Raw genomic sequence first — 18,165 nt, 5'->3', positions numbered from 1 at the left:
CACTAGTGTACCTTGAGAAACCGTCAGGTGTGCCGTGAGGAATTATCCAATATCACTTTTTATAATTAACATTCATTAATCATCATTTGCAAATATTATGTCAATAGTATACATGGACCCAAATATTCCAATTGCATTTGCTTTATTTGCTCAAACGGAAAGAATTGAACAGGGATGGAATATTCCTTTAACCAATCCGATTGAGGTATCTTGTACCCGCTCAAACGGAAAGTTGTCAGACTGCGTTCTTCTTCGTGGTGTTTTTCTTCTTCTGTTGTTTATTGGCGGTTGGCAAGCAGCTTTCGTGTGCATTACCGCCATCATATGAAACAGAATCTAAACCAGGGCTCTTAAACTCACGGCCCGCGGGACGCTAGTTTGAGGCCACCGCCTTGATATGAAAGTTTAATTTGTTTTTTTGATTTGCTTATTTATTTGTCCATCTTATTTTGTGTCGAAAATAAAAATTAACATGAACCGTTTATTTAATAGTTTAATAATAAATAAAAATTAATTTGTTAATTTGTTTCATTTGTTTCTTGATTTGCTTATTTATTTTTCATCTTATTTTGTGTCGAAAAATAAAAATCAACATTAAACATTTATTTAATAATTTAATAATAAATAAAAACTAATTTCTTTCATTTGTTTTTTGATTTGCTTATTTATTTTTCCATCTTATTTTGTGTCGAAAAATAAAAATTTACATTAAACTTTAATTTAATAATAAATAAAAATTAATTTATAATCATTTATAATAATTTAATGTTTTATCAGAGCTTTTCCAAAGAACCAAAGCACTGAAAAAGTGGAGGGTATAGCAGAAGCATTGAAGACTATTATATTATATATAAAAATATGAATACATATTAAATATTGCATATATATTAATAAATAGTAAGTATATTAAATATATATGTAATATAATTCATATTTATTAATATTTTTATTATATATATATTCTGTATATATATATATATATATATATAATTTTTTTCCTGCAGACCAACCTCACCCAGAGGTAAATTCAGTTTGAGACCCCTAATCTAAACCCTTCTATACTTTATTCACAAGTGCAGTTTTATTAAAAAAGAAAATATATATCTATATAAAACATGTCCTGAGTTTAATTATAAAATATTAGCAAGATTGAATTTGATCTTTTCCTGTTTAAATTTATCCCGGGTGCGTTCTTTCAGCGCATGCTCAGATATGACGTAACACGCAGATCCAGACGTTCTTCACTTTTAAAAATGGAGGCCAGCAATCAGCACTGGACTAAGCAAAGTTTGTTTTTGATTCAAACTAAATTTCAAGACCGGACAGACGAAAAACTGGCAATACGGAGTTATTCCAACAAGTGAAAGAAAAACTCAGAGAAGCCGGTATCACGTGATGTTGATGTTTACGTTTTACTGGGCATGCCCTATTGACTATTCTGGTTGATTTTCACGGCGCATGTAGACAAGAGATTGGAATATTCCTTTCTATGGATACCATTGTTTCCCGAAAGGTCATTCGGAAAGAGAAAAAGTGGTGATGTAAAAACGTGGCTACTGTGGAGTGTCTGTGGTGTAAAGACTGGCAGAGCAATGTAATATTGGTCCGTGTGGCAACACCTACCTTGTTCCTCCGATAGACTTATTGATGCACGTGTGAGGTCGTGGTGACATTTTGGAACATTTTTGATTAGTGGTGTGCCACAAGATTTTTTTTATGTAAAAAATGTGCCACGGCTCAAAAATGTTGAAAAACACTGCTTTAGATGATAGAAAGGCTGTTTGCATAGCATTACTTTGAATTAAAAAAACAACTTAAATGTGTCTTATGACCATTAATTTACGTGAGCATCACTGACACATTATGTTATGGTTCAAATCTAAACAATACCCCCTGTCCCACGGTTGATGGAATGTATTTCGTATTTTTTATGTAATGCTACTAAATATGTCTGTTATATCGTGATTCTTTTCCAAAAAAAACATGCAATCCAAGTTCCTACATTTAGTTAATTCAGTTGCAATCGATCAAATGCCCTGGTAATTCAATGACCAGAACAAATTAGAATATTCCCAGGCATATTATATTTGTGTTTTGCAGCCCTGGTATCATATAAATAAATTATGAAGTGAATGGTTGTCAATCTTCCCAATATTTTCCAGGATGCCTCACGCGCTGTGTGGTCTTACATAAACAGCTGTTCTAGAAGGCACCATAGAAAAACAGATATATTTTTCCAGACCAATCAAATTCCCTACTTTTCCATACTTTTTTTTTTTCTTTAACACATACTGAGGGAAAATAGAGTACTTCCCCACATGTATGTAAACAGGTTCCAAAATGAACGCCACAGGGAACTTGAGGTAAAAGCTGTGAAATTTAAAAATGTGCCATTGACACAAAACATACACAAGTTCCGAAACAAACCGTGATTGACGATAATTTGTCTAACGCATATTTTGGAGCAGGGAATCACGCATCAATTTGAGATGGTCATGAGTGACAAGCTTGATCTCATGCAGTATCTAGATATGATAACAATATCATCTGGATTAGTCGCCAATCAATCACATTGTCAATGGACATGTCAGTTATTTGTGTCCATAACCGTTTACATTTTGCCAACTATAGTTCCTCCTAAATTCCACAAGTATAACTTTTCAAATACCTTTCTCATACAAATGCAACATTCATTACGTATTAACATTTGCATCTAATTTAGCCAAGATTTTACAATTGAAAACACAAAATTACACTGCGATACTTTTGTTTCGCCTACATATTTTGGAGGTGTGCAGCATATGTTTTGTATGTATTTTTGTGTACATTTACCATCTTACTAAAACTGACATTTCATTTTTTAACCATTGAACATTATTTGAACAGAATATTGAAGCGGCAACCTGGTGTTTGTGCACTTATTTCCTCTGTTTGAAAACATTTTAATTTCAGTTTAAAACACGTTATAATAGGCAATGAAGGGTTGCGTTCAAAGACATCACAGAAGTTAAAGCAAATGTACTTGTTTTCAAATGTAGCAAATTAAGAGTTAGAGTGATATGAATGTCCACTTTGTTGTTTTTTTTATCTTTATGTCTATTTACACACACACACACACACATTATCAAGCTCTTTTTGTGATGGTTGGAGTGTCCCTGAATGCATCTAGTGTTATTATAATGAAAATGAAGAGGTGTCGTTCCCAGGATGAACAGACAAGAGACGTGTGAGAGTTGGAGACACATAGAGTACATGGGTGTTGGAATTTTACTGCTTGTTGTGTGTTTTGTTCAGGTCAGAATGAAGTTAGCAAAGAGCGTCAAGACTCTGTGGGACTGTGTGGGGACGCTCCACTGTGCCTCCGTCTGCTGTCATAACCGAGGCCATACGTTACTTACACACACAAATACGTAATTACCGGATTTTCCAGACTATAAGTCGCATTTTTTTTCATAGGTTGGCTGTTCCTGCGACTTATACTCCAGAGCGACTTATAATTGAAAAATGTGTCTATGTTACATAAACACTGGACACCTTTTCTGTTCATGTATATATTTTATTTAAATAAATTAAATAAAATAAATTATTATAATTATTATATATATATTTTATATATATTATTATTATTATATAATTATATAAATAAATTATTATATAAATTATTATTATAAATTATTTTATATTCTTTTATATATCTGACTAACCATTGTGTTAGCATATCTTACACCTATTCAACCTGTTCTGTATTCTTTTATTCATCTTAGAACTTGACTTACTGATGTAATGTCTGTTTTGGTCAAGTAGTTTGTAAAATAAATTACCCGCAAAAAAAATGCGACTTATACTCCAGTGCGACTTATGTATGTTTTTTCTACCTAATTATGCATTTTTGGCATTGTGCGACTTATAGTCCAGAAAATACAGTAATACACAAAATAGCTACCAATGTTAACACATTATTTTTTTGACAGCCCTAAATATAAAGTTTATAGTTTTTTTATGACTTTTTTTGTATTGTTCCACCCTAATGTTGACAATAAGTTAATTGCTTATAAGTTCATTGGATCACTGTTCTAAGATGCATGGTAAATGTAAAGCCAGTGATTTTTATAAATAAATACAGCCTAACATCTAAATGTAAATAAATATTTATTTAAATCTGCAGTCTGGCCAGCCTAACTGGATGTGGATGAATCGAGAGTGTGATACGAGCATAATGCTAGCCTTGTTTGCCTTTTATGTTTCCAGAAGAGTTGCTGCAGATACAATTACAGAAAAATTAGGTCAGTCATTCAGTACGTTTACATGCACACATCAGTCGGATTCCTGCTATTGTTCAGTCCGTTCTCTTTTGATTGTTCAATGACTGGCCGAACGCTGTGTGCCTCTGAAACGCGAGGCTTGTTAAAGCTGTGAGCTTCTCGACAGGAATAAAATGTTACATGGTAGTCGGTAACTGTTACTAGTAAAGCCTTACATAGGATAGCAGAGCTTACTTCATCTCTTTCCTGCGGCTGATGATGTTTTAATGTGTGTATGACATCTACTCTGGCTCTTGTGGTTATGGTGCTTTACAAAAAGCATAGGGAAAAAAAACTGCTCCTGTAGTGTCTGTAATAATTTTGCTACTATTTTTAACTACAAAACAATGGCTGTAAAAGTACTTAGTAGTCAGTAGTGAGAGGCGTGGTCGTCACTAAGTTATTTTCTTCGTCGATTTACTGAAATTCTGTAATTGAGTTGGGCATTGTTTGAATTTGACGGATTCAAATTCCTAACGATTCTCAATTCTGATTATTTAGAGTCATAAAAAACTTGCATGGTTTAAATGAGGGTGCAAAAAAAAGGCCTTTTTACCACACGGTAAGGAGATCGGGAAGATCTGCGTTTGAATCTCCACTTGGGCGCTCTCGCTAAAATGAGAATCCAGTTGTGTTTAATCCTGCGAGTGGCGCCCCATTACTTTGCACAGTCCTCGTTTTTTTTTTTTTTTTTGCATAATTTCATCCTAACTAGACAGCACCGTGACATACTGTACGTGGTTGAAATGGATGAATACAATGGATGCCATGTCTTCTTGTTTGGTGTTATGTTGCTGACCAATCACTTTTTAAAACTGTTTTTTATTTCATTCATACACTTTTAAAAATATTAACTTTTGTCAGTAACATACTAACTCCTTATTTCTAAAATCACAAATACTTCAACTCGCTGATATAGTTCATCTTCAAACAGCTAAAATTATGCATAAGGCTAAAAACAACCAATTAGCTAAAAATGTCATCCAATACTTAGGAGAAATAGGAGAAATATGATCTCAGGGAAGAACTACATTTGAAACACTTCTATGCTAGGACTACGTTAAAAAGCCATAGCATTTCAGTATGTGGAATCAAACTATGGAATGGATTGAGTAAGGACCTCAAACAATGCACAACGATGAGCCAATTCAAGAAACAATACAAGCAGTTGATGTTTGCTAAATACAAGGATGAAGAGTCTTGAACCAGTCATGATGTGCTATATATATCACTATATTGACACTTACTATGGTACCCATTATGGCATTGGATGCTCATATCACCTTGTACTTTGGTACGAGGTACATTATTAATAAAAATGAAAAATAAAAAATAATTGGAAAGCAGGAAGTGAACAAATGTAACAGTTACTGATTGTAAAAGTACCAGATGGAGGGGTAGGATTTAATAAGCTTTGCTTCTTCCTACTCCTTTTGGACATGTGGAACTGTGAACTGATTATGTGATGCATTCAATTGTAATCTGATGCATATTCAAATGAAATAAAACCATTACCATTACATGAATTCCTCTTCTTGCTGGTGTAAATATGCCCCCCATATTTTCAGCTTCTTAGTTTTCTCTGAATTGAATGCTGTTCACAAAGCTGATTCCAATGCATATAAGTTTTTTAAGAGACTGGTACATGTAATAACTTGTAATAACTTCAGTGCATGTAAACATACTGTCTGAGGGGCTGTTCACGAGAACTTTTTCAGGTCAAAATGGCAAAGTTTATTAATTTCATCCACACAAAAAATGACATTCTGGGTGCCCTGAAAGGTTACATTTAAAAAAAGGGGGAAAAAATCTGAAAACAGCGGCTCGTCGTTGCCGTGTAGACAATGAATTAACGACCACGCAGCCCAATCTACACCACATTAGCATGCTTAAAGACTATTGAGCTATTGTTCTTGAGATGAAAGTTCACACCTTCTTCCGGTTGGGGGGTGTGTTGGGTCACTTTCTTTGAAAACCAGCAAGCGACAGCAAAGGAAAACACTGGGAAAATACTATTCTTCATTTGAACAGCAATGACCCGGACACACATTGATATGCAACCCAAGAACTTTGGAGGCAACCAAACAACACCGGGCTTCAGAGTACCAATCAAAGAACTTATCAAGGGGTGCAACTCTCAAAAATTCCACTTATTCAGAATCCCCTTGAGCAATATGAAAATGGCAATCCTGTGTGTAAAAAGCATGAGCACATTGTTACTGAACATACCTAGAACATTATCTGACCCTTGTACACACACATTCTATTTTCCATTCTTCACTGGAGAGGAAAGTTTTCAAAAGTGTAATTACAGAACATAAACCAAAGTAGCTACTCGGCCAAAGCAGATGATGAAGGCAGTTACCAAAGCCTCAGAGCTGGACCTTATTAACAAACTAAGTCTTGAGCCCCCAAAATCCCAAAGTCAAACAAGCACTAGCATTTGTCCTTTTCCTAATTAAAGAAAACACAAAGCCAAAGTCTTACCACAGCTAGACCTGGTCAGACCAGGCTAGTATGTTCCACAAATCTGCCCTTAATTGGATCATGATTTGGTATTCTTCTCCTCCGTGCAAACTGTCATGATAGTAAAACACTCCATTCTTCCATAGACTGAGAGGTACCTTAAAATGAGAGCTACCGACTTATTTACTTCATGACGCCCAACCCCCCCCCATCCCCCACCCCCGACCTCTGTGCATGTCTAACAACTTCCTGTCAACCTCAGAGGATGTGATGCACCCTTTGCACTTCAGCGAATCAAAACATCAGCAGCACAAATAAGAATAACAACTATTTCAGTTGAAATAACAACAAATATGAATCCACTTGGCAAGCACCTAATGTTATTCTTGTGTGCGGAAAAATGTGAATTATCATCAGAAACCCGCGCTTCCGGATAATATTCCCAATGTTACTAGTCAACCGTACAAGTAATATAATAATCTCTTACCCGAGTCAGAATCTTTCTGGTCTCCATTTGCTCCAGTTGTGAAAGGCAATTTCCTTTTAGAGGCCTTTTCTTTCATCTCCTTGACCCCATCACTGCGATCCAATTTGGGAGTCTTGTTTGACAACACTTTTTCCTGCAAACAAAATATATCAGATCATTAAAAGCCATAGACAATATGTGTTTAGCAGGGCCTTTTGGTTCGGAGAATCGGCCAACAAAAACAGAATTTACTGTTAACGAGGAAAGTGCAATAGTAAGAATTAAATGACGCCATTGTGAGAAGGAATGTTTGAGTGGGGAAATATTTCCTGGGTGGACCGCCACTAACCTGCCTCATCCATAACAAAACACGGCGAAATGTCGGCCTAAAACAACGTTTTTAGGCAAGATTCTGCTCTCTTGCTGAGGGTGAATGGAAGCTAGCGGCGTTAGTTTAGCATAGCATGCTAGTGTGGCTGTGTGTGTGTGTGTGTGTGTGTGTGAGACAAAGGCTGAATGAGTGTTTATTTTTGCATCCAGCTTGTCTTAATCGTCAAAACACACCGCCCTCAAAATATGAGCCGGATTGTGTAAAACAGAGGTAGGGAACCTATGGCTCGGGAGCCAGGTAGGGCTCTTTTGATGACTGTATCTGGCTCTCAAGCATTTCTTACCACAATAAAAATGTATTTTTGCTAACATTTTAAAGTAAACATCACAGAAATGACTGTTAAAAATAATATTCAAAATCAACATCTTTCTTATGCATTTTAATCCGTCCATCTATTTTCTACTGCAATACGGCCAACCATATCTATCTTTCCTGATGATATTTTCCAGGTCAAACATCAAAACTTTTTTTTTACTGGGTAATGCGGTAGTCTACCTTGGTCATTGAGATGTTAACATGTAAATATAAACATTTCTCCTTTAGTCAAATAGTCACCTAGCTAAAGCTGCAGAACCAAGCCTTCTGACGAAGATGGCCAAAAGAATAAAATATACTGAGTATGTTGCAAAACTATGCAGCAGCAGAAGTTGTATTAATGGCAGCAAGTATTTGATTTATTGTTGGACACTGCGCTGCTCATGAAAGTGTGCTGGCCACACCCCATTGGCGTGGGGTAGTGTGCCTGGTCTACGTAATTAGAGCCCATTATATTTAAAACTGTTAGTCTTACATAAAAATGCACACATTTTATTGCATTCAATGTTTAAAAAAATGTATATGGCTCTCACAGATACACATTTTAAAATATCTGGCCTTCATGGCTCTCTTAGCCAAAAAGGTTCCCGACCCCTGGTGTAAACAAAATAAGGGTGACGTACATATAAAGTACTTACAGTAATAAGGCAAATGGAATTGCATCAGTGACTACATATTCCTGAATGACAAACACAGGCATTTCAATTCATTGTAGATTTGGTAGCAATGCGTGCAGACGTTGACATCTCAGCAGAAAAAAGTTAACCAATCCTCAATTGGACAATTCTACAAAAAAAACCAAAAAAATTAAACGGAAAAAAAATGAATTTGGAAAAAAAACAACTGATTTTCTAGAGACCTAGATTAGAATAGTACTAGGGTGGGGGAATAAAAATGATCTGCTTTGATTCTGATGATATTTAGTAGGGCAAGACTTTTTGGGATTCAGGCAGAGGAAACAATGAATATCAAAGCCTCCAAAAAACCCACATGTCACTGTGTTTTAGGATACAAATTAGTTTTAATGGGTTTTTGCAGATCATCCATAATCCTTGAATACACTTCTTTCTCTTGTGTGTGCGTTCTAAAAACACACAAACAGATAAAAACAGACAGCTCATTACTGCATGTAAATGGGACACATCTATGCTGCCTATCATGACAACATGTAATACTTTCAGTATTTTGGTTTTACGGAATTCCCTTTCGGGGCACACCGACTTCCCACAGTAACACAGACCCAACCGACAACACGTAGCGTTATGTTTGGCATTGAGCGTGCGGCACTGATGTGATGCAGACGAGGTGCGGTGAAGCTAGTTGCTAGCCGGATAGTACCTAGTCGGTGTGGTAAGGTACATAAGGTATATTAGATATTTAACTAGCATGATTTGTTAACTAGCATGATTTGTAATGCAAGTTTTCCTAGCCCTTGTATTATGTTACGGGTCAATTTGACCCGTTTCAGTTTTTGTGTTGACCAAAGTACTGGTTATCCTTTCTTTTTCTTCATGAAATTTTGTGACTTTTCCTCATCGAGGGTCATGAACACAAAAACTGAAACAGGTCAAATTGACCCGTAACATAAAACAAGGGTTAACTAGCATGATTTGTAATGCTAGTTTTCCTAGCCCTTGTATTATGTTACGGGTCAATTTGACCCGTTTCAGTTTTTGTGTTGACCAAAGTACTGGTTATCCTTTCTTTTTCTTCATGAAATTTTGTGACTTTTCCTCATCGAGGGTCATGAACACAAAAACTGAAACAGGTCAAATTGACCCGTAACATAATACAAGGGTTAACTAGCATGATTTGTAATGCTAGTTTTCCTAGCCCTTGTATTATGTTACGGGTCAATTTGACCCGTTTCAGTTTTTGTGTTGACCAAAGTACTGGTTATCCTTTCTTTTTCTTCATGAAATTTTGTGACTTTTCCTCATCGAGGGTCATGAACACAAAAACTGAAACGGGTCAAATTGACCCGTAACATAATACAAGGTTAACTAGCATGATTTGTTAACTAGCATGATTTGTAATGCTAGTTTTCCTAGCCCTTGTATTATGTTACGGGTCAATTTGACCCGTAACATAATCATGCTAGTATATGTTACGGGTCAATTTGACCCGTTTCAGTTTTTGTGTTGACCAAAGTACTGGTTATCCTTTCTTTTTCTTCATGAAATTTTGTGACTTTTCCTCATCGAGGGATCATGAACACAAAAACTGAAACGGGTCAAATTGACCCGTAACATAATACAAGGTTAACTAGCATGATTTGTTAACTAGCATGATTTGTAATGCTAGTTTTCCTAGCCCTTGTATTATGTTACGGGTCAATTTGACCCGTAACATAATACAATTTGACCCGCTTCAGTTTTTGTGTTCATGACCCTCGATGAGGAAAAGTCACAAAATTTCATGAAGAAAAAGAAAGGATAACCAGTACTTTGGTCAACACAAAAACTGAAACGGGTCAAATTGACACAAATTGACATACAAGATTAACTAGCATGATTTAACAAATCATGCTAGTTAACAAATCATGCTAGTTAAATTGACCCGCAACATAATACAAGGGTTAAGAATATTATTCATAATGTCACTGGAGATTGGTTAAGATGCATGCCACATATGTAAATTAAGCGTTGTTGTGCTTTTTGGATGTTTTTTTAAGCGTTTCCTTTTATGTGCATTATTAGCAGTGTCTTTGCTGTTTTTCTATCTTTAGAACGCACAGAAAAGAGAAGGACATATGTAATGGAATGGTGCATGAATGGATGGTACATGATGGGGAAAAAAAAGTGCAGTTTTCCTGTAAAAGCTAGAAACTGTACAAACTGAAATAGGTACATGTAATCCACAAAGCATGAATGAGGCAAGTGGATTTTGTTCTGTGTGACCTGGATGATTGAGTGTAAAGCACACATGTACATCACCTCTTCATACAATTCTCGACCCCCCATCCCTCTCTCTATACATGGGGCATGTTTTCCATTATGTGCCGACTCTTTGAACTCCTCCCCCCTGCCCTGCCCCAGTCATAAGACGATGATGTCATTGTACAGTACAGACAAACAGTGTTTGGCTAGAGTGAGCCAGCTCTTAGCGTAACACAAAAGCTTCAACTACAATTGATGTAAAATTGTGGTAATTTGTGGACACTGTGTTGCATGAAAAATATGTTAAAAAAAAGTTAGTGCAAAACAAATAATTTGCTTGTATTTTATTTTCTACTTTTAAGGCTGTGACTGGCTACTGCTCTCAGATCTGCCTTCATATGACACCCTGCGGTCTTCCAGCAATGCCTGCTTTTTTTTCCGTTTCACTCTGCTTTCCACCCACCCTTGTGCGTTTCATTCCCTCCCTCCCTTCCTCCATGCCAGAGTCTGATGCAATCCTTTGCAGAGGGCTGTAAATCTATGCCTGCATAAGCTGCACCTCTCCGTGCTTCGTCTGTTGCTGCTGCTGCTGCTGCTGCTTGTATCTGAACAGTTGGCACCTTCATCACTCTGCACCCAATACTTTACTCCCATGAAAATAACATGCCCGAGCATGTGTCAAATTAGGAGAATGCTCCCGTTACTGCAGGGGTCTCAAACATGCGGCCCGCGGGCCAAATGTGGCCCGCAGGACACTAGTTTGAGGCCCCCGCCTTGATATGAAAGTTTAATGTTAAGTTTGATATGGATGCTGTATGGTATCATGTACCCAGAAAAAATTATTACGTTTGATTAATGTTCATGTTAAAGGTTAAATAACTGTTAATAGTTATCCTCCCTATCAGTGTGGAAGTGGTAAGTTTTTGGCTATTTAAGTTTAAAGGAAATAACTTGGAGGCTACCGTTTAGGTCGCTAGCTCTCTAGTTTGCGAGTTAGCATGTGTCTCAAGACCCTGCAGTTGCGCAATATGTTGTAAATAAAAAGAGTATAAATGTGACTATAGTCGTGTTTTGTCATGTCTACAGGGCTCTAATAATGCTTTGTTCATTTTAATCTGAAAAAAAATAATTTGTCTACCCAGCAACTATATGTGGTTTCTTAATTTTTAATTATTTGCTGTTTTATTATTATTATTATTATATTCATTTATTACTGATTGATTGATTTTCTTTATTCTTGATCTTATTTTGTGTAGAAAAATAAAAATGAAGATATTTGAGAACAGTGGAATGTTTTATCAGAGCTTTTCTTGTAGAAAATCGGAACCAAAGCAAAGTTTATTCATTTTTCTGTTTTTAATAAATGCGTTTATTTTTATTTTTTTTGGCCCCCAAGTAAATTGAGTTTGAGACCCCTGCTTTACTGCATACACGCGACAGTGAATGTTGGGCTGAAGGGGCCTTCAGTATTCTACTACCTTCATTTTATGAACAGTACCTTTGAAAAAGTGAAGTATTGTGTTTAAAAAGGGTTCAGATTCAGTAACCAGATTAGACAATGTATATTTTTGGAGGTGTGTTGTTGTACAAGGCTTTTTTACAAGGAAAGTGTGTTTGTAGTTATAAAGCTTACCTTCTTCCCACCCTGCTTTTCCACCATGTCGGTGTTAAGTGGGAAGTGGTCCAGCTGGGGGGTTTTAGAACCCCCACCTTTGGGCATCGTTCAGCTCTCCCCACGCCAAGCTTCATTCACGCTGCCATTGCATCGTCATCAACCGTCTGGAAGGAGAATAAAAAAAAAAGGACAGTGGGGGAGGTTATCACCTGACCATTAGGTTTCTTTGAAAACACATTTACATACTGCCGTACAAGGCACCCATTGGCAGAACATCAAGCACTCGCTGCTGAAGCTATTCAAACATTTGATAAACACGCCTGATGACGCACGGCAACTGCTTAAAAAGGCTGAGATTGGAAGTAGGTAGATCGTTGTGCTTCGTATTCGACATTGCAAATGCATTTTTGCTGACCCAGATTTCTTTTTTTGCACCGAGAATGAGAACATTGTAGTTGTCATTGTTGCCTCGATGCAAAGGTAATAAAGTAATCAATAGGGAAGTAGTAAGACTCAAGTGTGATTATTTAATTTGTGGTATTTTAAAGAATATTTTTATTTTTCTCTCACATTTATTTTCAATCTCACTGAAACAGTACCATAACATTGATGTTTTTATATCCATGTTAGCTTGTGATGGTGACTGTATAGTTCAGGGGTCTCAAACACGCGGCCCACAGGACACTAGTTTGAGGCCCCCGCCTTGATATGAAAGTTTAATGTTAGTACGGCCCGCGCAAGTTTGATATGGATGCTGTATGGTATCATGTACCCAGAAAAAATTATTACGTTTGATTAATGTTCATGTTAAAGGTTAAATAACTGTTAATAGTTATCCTCCCTATCCGTGTGGAAGTGGTAAGTTTTTGGCTATTTAAGTTTAAAGGAAATAACTTGAAGGCTACCGTTTAGGTCGCTAGCTCTCTAGTTTGCGAGTTAGCATGTGTCTCAAGACCCTGCAGTTGCGCAATATGTTGTAAATAAAAAGAGTATAAATGTGACTATAGTCGTGTTTTGTCATGTCTACAGGGCTCTAATAATGCTTTGTTCATTTTAATCTGAAAAAAATCATTTGTCTACCCACCAACTATATGTGGTTTCTTAAGTTTGTATTATTTGCCGTTTTATTATTATTATTATTATGATATTTGTTTATTACTGATTGATTGATTTTCTTTATTCTTAATTTGTTTATTGATTTTTCGTCTTATTTTGTGCAGAAAAATAAGAATTAAGATATTTGAGAAGAGTGGAATGTTTTATCAGAGCTTTTATTGTAGAAAATCGGAAAATGTGTATCTGTGAGAGCCATATACATTTTTTTAAACATTGAATACAATAAAATGTGTGCATTTTTATGTAAGACCAACAGTTTTAGATATAATGGGCTCTAATTACGTAGACCAGGCACACTACCCCACGCCAATGGGGTGTGGCCAGCACACTTTCGCGAGCAGCGCAGTGTCCAACAATAAATCAAATACTTGTTGCCATTAATACAACTTCTGCTGCTGCATAATTTTGCACCATACTCAGTATATTTCATTCTTTTGGCCATCTTTGCCAGAAGGCTTGGTTCTGCAGCTTTAGCTAGGTGACTATTTGACTAAAGGAGGAAAGTTTACATTTACATGTTGACATCTCAATGACCGAGGTAGACTACAGCATTACCCAGTAATAATCGAGTTTTGGTGTTTGACCTGGAAAATATCAGGAAAGATGGATATGGTTGGCCGTATTGCAGTAGAAAATAGATGGACGAATTAAAATGCATAAAAAAGTTGTTGATTTTTAATATTATTTTTAACAGTCATTTCTGTGATGTTTACTTTAAAATGTTAGCAAAAATACATTTTTATTGTGGTAAGAAATGCTTGAGAGCCAGATACAGTCATCAAAAGAGCCCTACCTGGCTCCCGAGCCATAGGTTCCCTACCTCTGATGTATAGCATTGCTCTAGCTTAGGCATTGAGACTTACAGTAAAAATAAGAACCGTCTGCTGTTATGACGTTTTGCACTGAGCAGTTTAATGTGCTCCATGTTCTCATTGTGTTCCTTGTGTCTTTGTACAACAATAATATATGCTTTACTATCCATTACCTTCCTTCATGAGGATAGGTCTTTTGCTTCTCAGGGTCATGAATTAATCATGCAGTCCATCCACATTCCCCTCCTCCATAATGCACTCTCTCTCTCTCCTGACTGCATTCAAGTATAATCATCCTTGTGACTTGAGTGAGTGAACAGATGAGACCATGGATGTATGGCTTTTTTTTTTTTCTCTGCTCAGAGACATTGGCACTCCTATCTTCCCTGGCGCCACTTCCATCTCGCCTACCCCCCACTCTCCTCTTCCTTCTGCAGTTCTCCTATTCAAAGACAGCTATTTATATCCCCCAGTCAAGTCAAAACAGAAAGCTAGCCAACCGAGTGAGGCTAACAACAACAGGGGTTGAACAGCGCCTCTTTTGCTGGTGTATGGCAAAGGAAACCTAAAGAAATCAAACAGCGACTTCGCTCTTGACCACCGCTAAGCTACAGTGTTTTTCCCAGGAGCAGAGCTTTCGCTGTCAGACAACCTGAAACTGAATATCTGGTGGAAATTCATATTCACTAACTTTCAACAACAAATGTAAAATAGTAATAGATTAACATTATTTCCTAAGATTGTCAACTTGTATTGGTGTAATTGTATGTCAATCATGGTATTTGGTATCATCATCGGGTTTAAGGCAGGGGTGGGCAAACTTTTTGACTCGCGGGCCGCATTGATATGACAAAATTTACGGGGGGGGGGGGGGGGCAGACTATATATTTTACACTATATATTTTACACGTAACAGTCCACCTGGTATTATTGTATCTGTAAAATTGTCATGCAATCTGCTATTATTATTTAATATTTATATTTAAATATTTAAAATATAATCATTACAATAAAATTAAAATAATAATTATTATATTATTATTATGTAAAATATGCAAATATAACAATAATATTATATATAATTAATATAATAATTAGCATTAATATAATAATTATAATAATCATAATAGTTCTAATAATAATTATAATAATAAAAATAATTATAAAAATAACTATAATAATAATTACAATAATAATATCAATAATAATAATAATAATAATAATAATAATAATAATAATAATAATAATAATAATAATAATAATAATAATAATAATTATTATTATTATTATTATTATTATTATTATGTGCTTGTGTCCCTTTTTTCAGGAGCACTTTGTAAACAACAGACCATGTCAAAAAACGAAATTGATAAAACCATCAAAAGGTTGGCTCAGGCCATGATGCCAGGTTGTATGTTGAGTTTAAATGAAATACTTTGGAAAGATTGGGCGGGCCGTATTCAAACACTTGGCGGGCCGGATGTGGCCCCCGGGTCGTAGTTTGCCCACCCCTGGTTTAAGGTCACGGCTGGGTTCATTTTCAATATGGTAAGGGAACAGAATGCTCAACATAAAAATATGCAACGTCTTTTTTTAAGGACTTTAAGGATTTTAAAAAATGTAACAAAAACAATTTGTCTTAAATGTCTTATTTTTTGTGCTTATAACAACTATATTGCATAATAAAGAGTGCAAACGTGACTATCAGGGTGTTATTTCATGTCTAGAGGGCTCTAATGACGTTCAAAACCATATTTAGAGCATTGTAAACAGGTTTTCTATGCCATAACTATGAAAATATTCCTTCTATATAGAATGAGTCCTACTTGGCAGAAATTAACTGCTCACGGTCGGGTCTGGAACCAATTAACCATGACAAATGAGGGATTACTGTATCTCATTAAGAATTAAGTTATTTTATTTTTAGACTATGCCAAGGGCCAAATAAAAAAAAAACTGTGGGCTAAAAATGACCCCCTGGCCGTATTTTGGACACCTTAGTTCCTTATTGACTGATTTGCTGCATTGATATTTCCAGCTTTTAGTGTAGTTGTGGATCTTAATATAAGTCTTTCATGCGTGTACCAAAGTTACATAAAATAATATAGGTTACGGGTGTTCGATCCTATATTGATTCCTGGATATCGGTTCGATACCAGCCGAACAAATCAGATTATATCGGCCGGCATCTCAATCTCAACTCCATTGCGCATCTCAAGCAGCACCACAGAAAACCGCATGATCCTTGCGAAAACACAAAGCAGGGCTCTACATTAAAAACAAAAATGGTGAGAACTACTTGCCCCATGTAAAATGAAAAGACTGCCATAATGATATCATCTAATTTTTTTGTGGCATCACATGAGAATCTCAAATAAAGATGATCATTTCTTGTGGTTGTTTTCCTACATACGTAGATCATAACGTTGCATGGAAATCTGGATTGTCAAGAGACTTCTAGGCACTTTTATAAGTTGTGCACCACAATGAAACATTATTGAATAGACACATTTGTGTACTAGTAAAGTGTTTTTAATCCAGAAAAAAATGCTAAATCGTCAAACAATAATTTGTGAAGCAAAGGTGAGAAAAATACACAGAGAAATGGAAGCGCTAGATTTTGTAGCTTGTGCAAAATCAGCACTTGGTATTGGATCTAATCGGTGGTGTTTCATTGTGACCACTTCAAATTGTCACAGCAATGTGATTCACTCACCTGTGCCATCATTTGATTTGCTGCCGCTAATAAAATACTTGTTTAGGAGGCACTGGTTCATCACTTTTTGCTGTTTTCCTTCACAAGTTGTTGAAGAATTAGACCATGTTGGCAGGGACGCCATGATAGATGTTTTCATAGTCAAACGATCGCTGATTGGTTGATCGTGAACAAGAACGGGTGTGGGTAAAACACAGACCGCGGTCTAAATAAACGATTCTGATTGGTCCATTTCAAGATTTGCAAGGATTGGTTTGCAAATTACCACCGGAATTACGCAGTCCGTGTTTTACCAACACCCAACAAGAACCGCTTTAATAAAAACTCTTAGCAGTATGGCATGCCAAAGTGCACTTGCCCGACGGGAATATCACTGATTGGATTTACTTGCCCGAATTTTGTTTTAACTTTCCCCGGGCCATCGGTACATCGTTATTGTCGAGCCCTGCAAAGCTACAATATCAGTATGGTATACTAGGAAGTGAACTAAGAACCAAAAAAAAAGACTTGAATAGCTACTAAGCTATTAACTGCTATTCGGAACTACTGCTAGAAAGTTTGAAAGTATGAAATTGCTTTGTGATTTCATCAAAAGCATGTCATTGATTATATTTTGCAAGATGTCATTGTGATTGCCTAATGACAACAGAAGCACCGTGGATAATTGTTGTGAATGCATAAAGGAAATAATTGGGTGAAATGGGCAAGTCAGCTTAATAAACTACCGGGCATATATTTTTATAGTTTTCTGCATGACATTAGCATGATTAGCCTCGGCCCGTGAAACCATAACTGCAGTTAAAAAAAAAAAAAAGAGTGGTTCGAGTTGAGCCAGAAAAGCAATCACAACCAAATGAAGGCCAGGACCTGCCAGCTCTCTGCCAGTCTTTCTCTCCATAGTTTCACTCATCCATTCATGAACACACACACTCTGCTCCTGAAGTAGCATTATCTCATCTTCCTGGAGCCACTCCCTCTGCGGTCAAACAGAGGCCAGCACTTCAGCATATTGCAGCATGCACCTATATCACCATGTCTTAATACCAGCCCAGTTGCCTGCTAAATAAACTATGGGATATCACATCTTA

The 18,165-nt window shown here is 36.3% G+C and overlaps 1 protein-coding gene across 2 annotated transcripts in view; it reads right to left on the bottom strand.

The window, feature by feature from the left end:
• Positions 1-18,165, bottom strand: part of ankrd11 (ankyrin repeat domain 11) — a 114,510-nt gene that overhangs the window by 20,731 nt on the left and 75,614 nt on the right. For both annotated transcript variants that reach the window (XM_058088755.2, XM_058088757.2), the window contains exons 3-4: positions 12,452-12,597; positions 7,255-7,387 (exon numbers count right to left, since the gene is read on the bottom strand). In XM_058088755.2, coding sequence (XP_057944738.2) covers positions 7,255-7,387; positions 12,452-12,538 — 220 coding nt within the window. In that variant the 5' untranslated portion in view covers positions 12,539-12,597. The remainder of the gene's footprint in view (positions 1-7,254; positions 7,388-12,451; positions 12,598-18,165) is intronic.

Source organism: Doryrhamphus excisus, linkage group LG13 (assembly GCF_037039965.1).
Source record: "Doryrhamphus excisus strain RoL-2023G ecotype Guam linkage group LG13, RoL_Dexc_Guam_v1.1, whole genome shotgun sequence".
NCBI classification, from domain to species: Eukaryota; Metazoa; Chordata; class Actinopteri; order Syngnathiformes; family Syngnathidae; genus Doryrhamphus; species Doryrhamphus excisus.
This window is presented reverse-complemented; position numbering and strand designations above follow the sequence as displayed.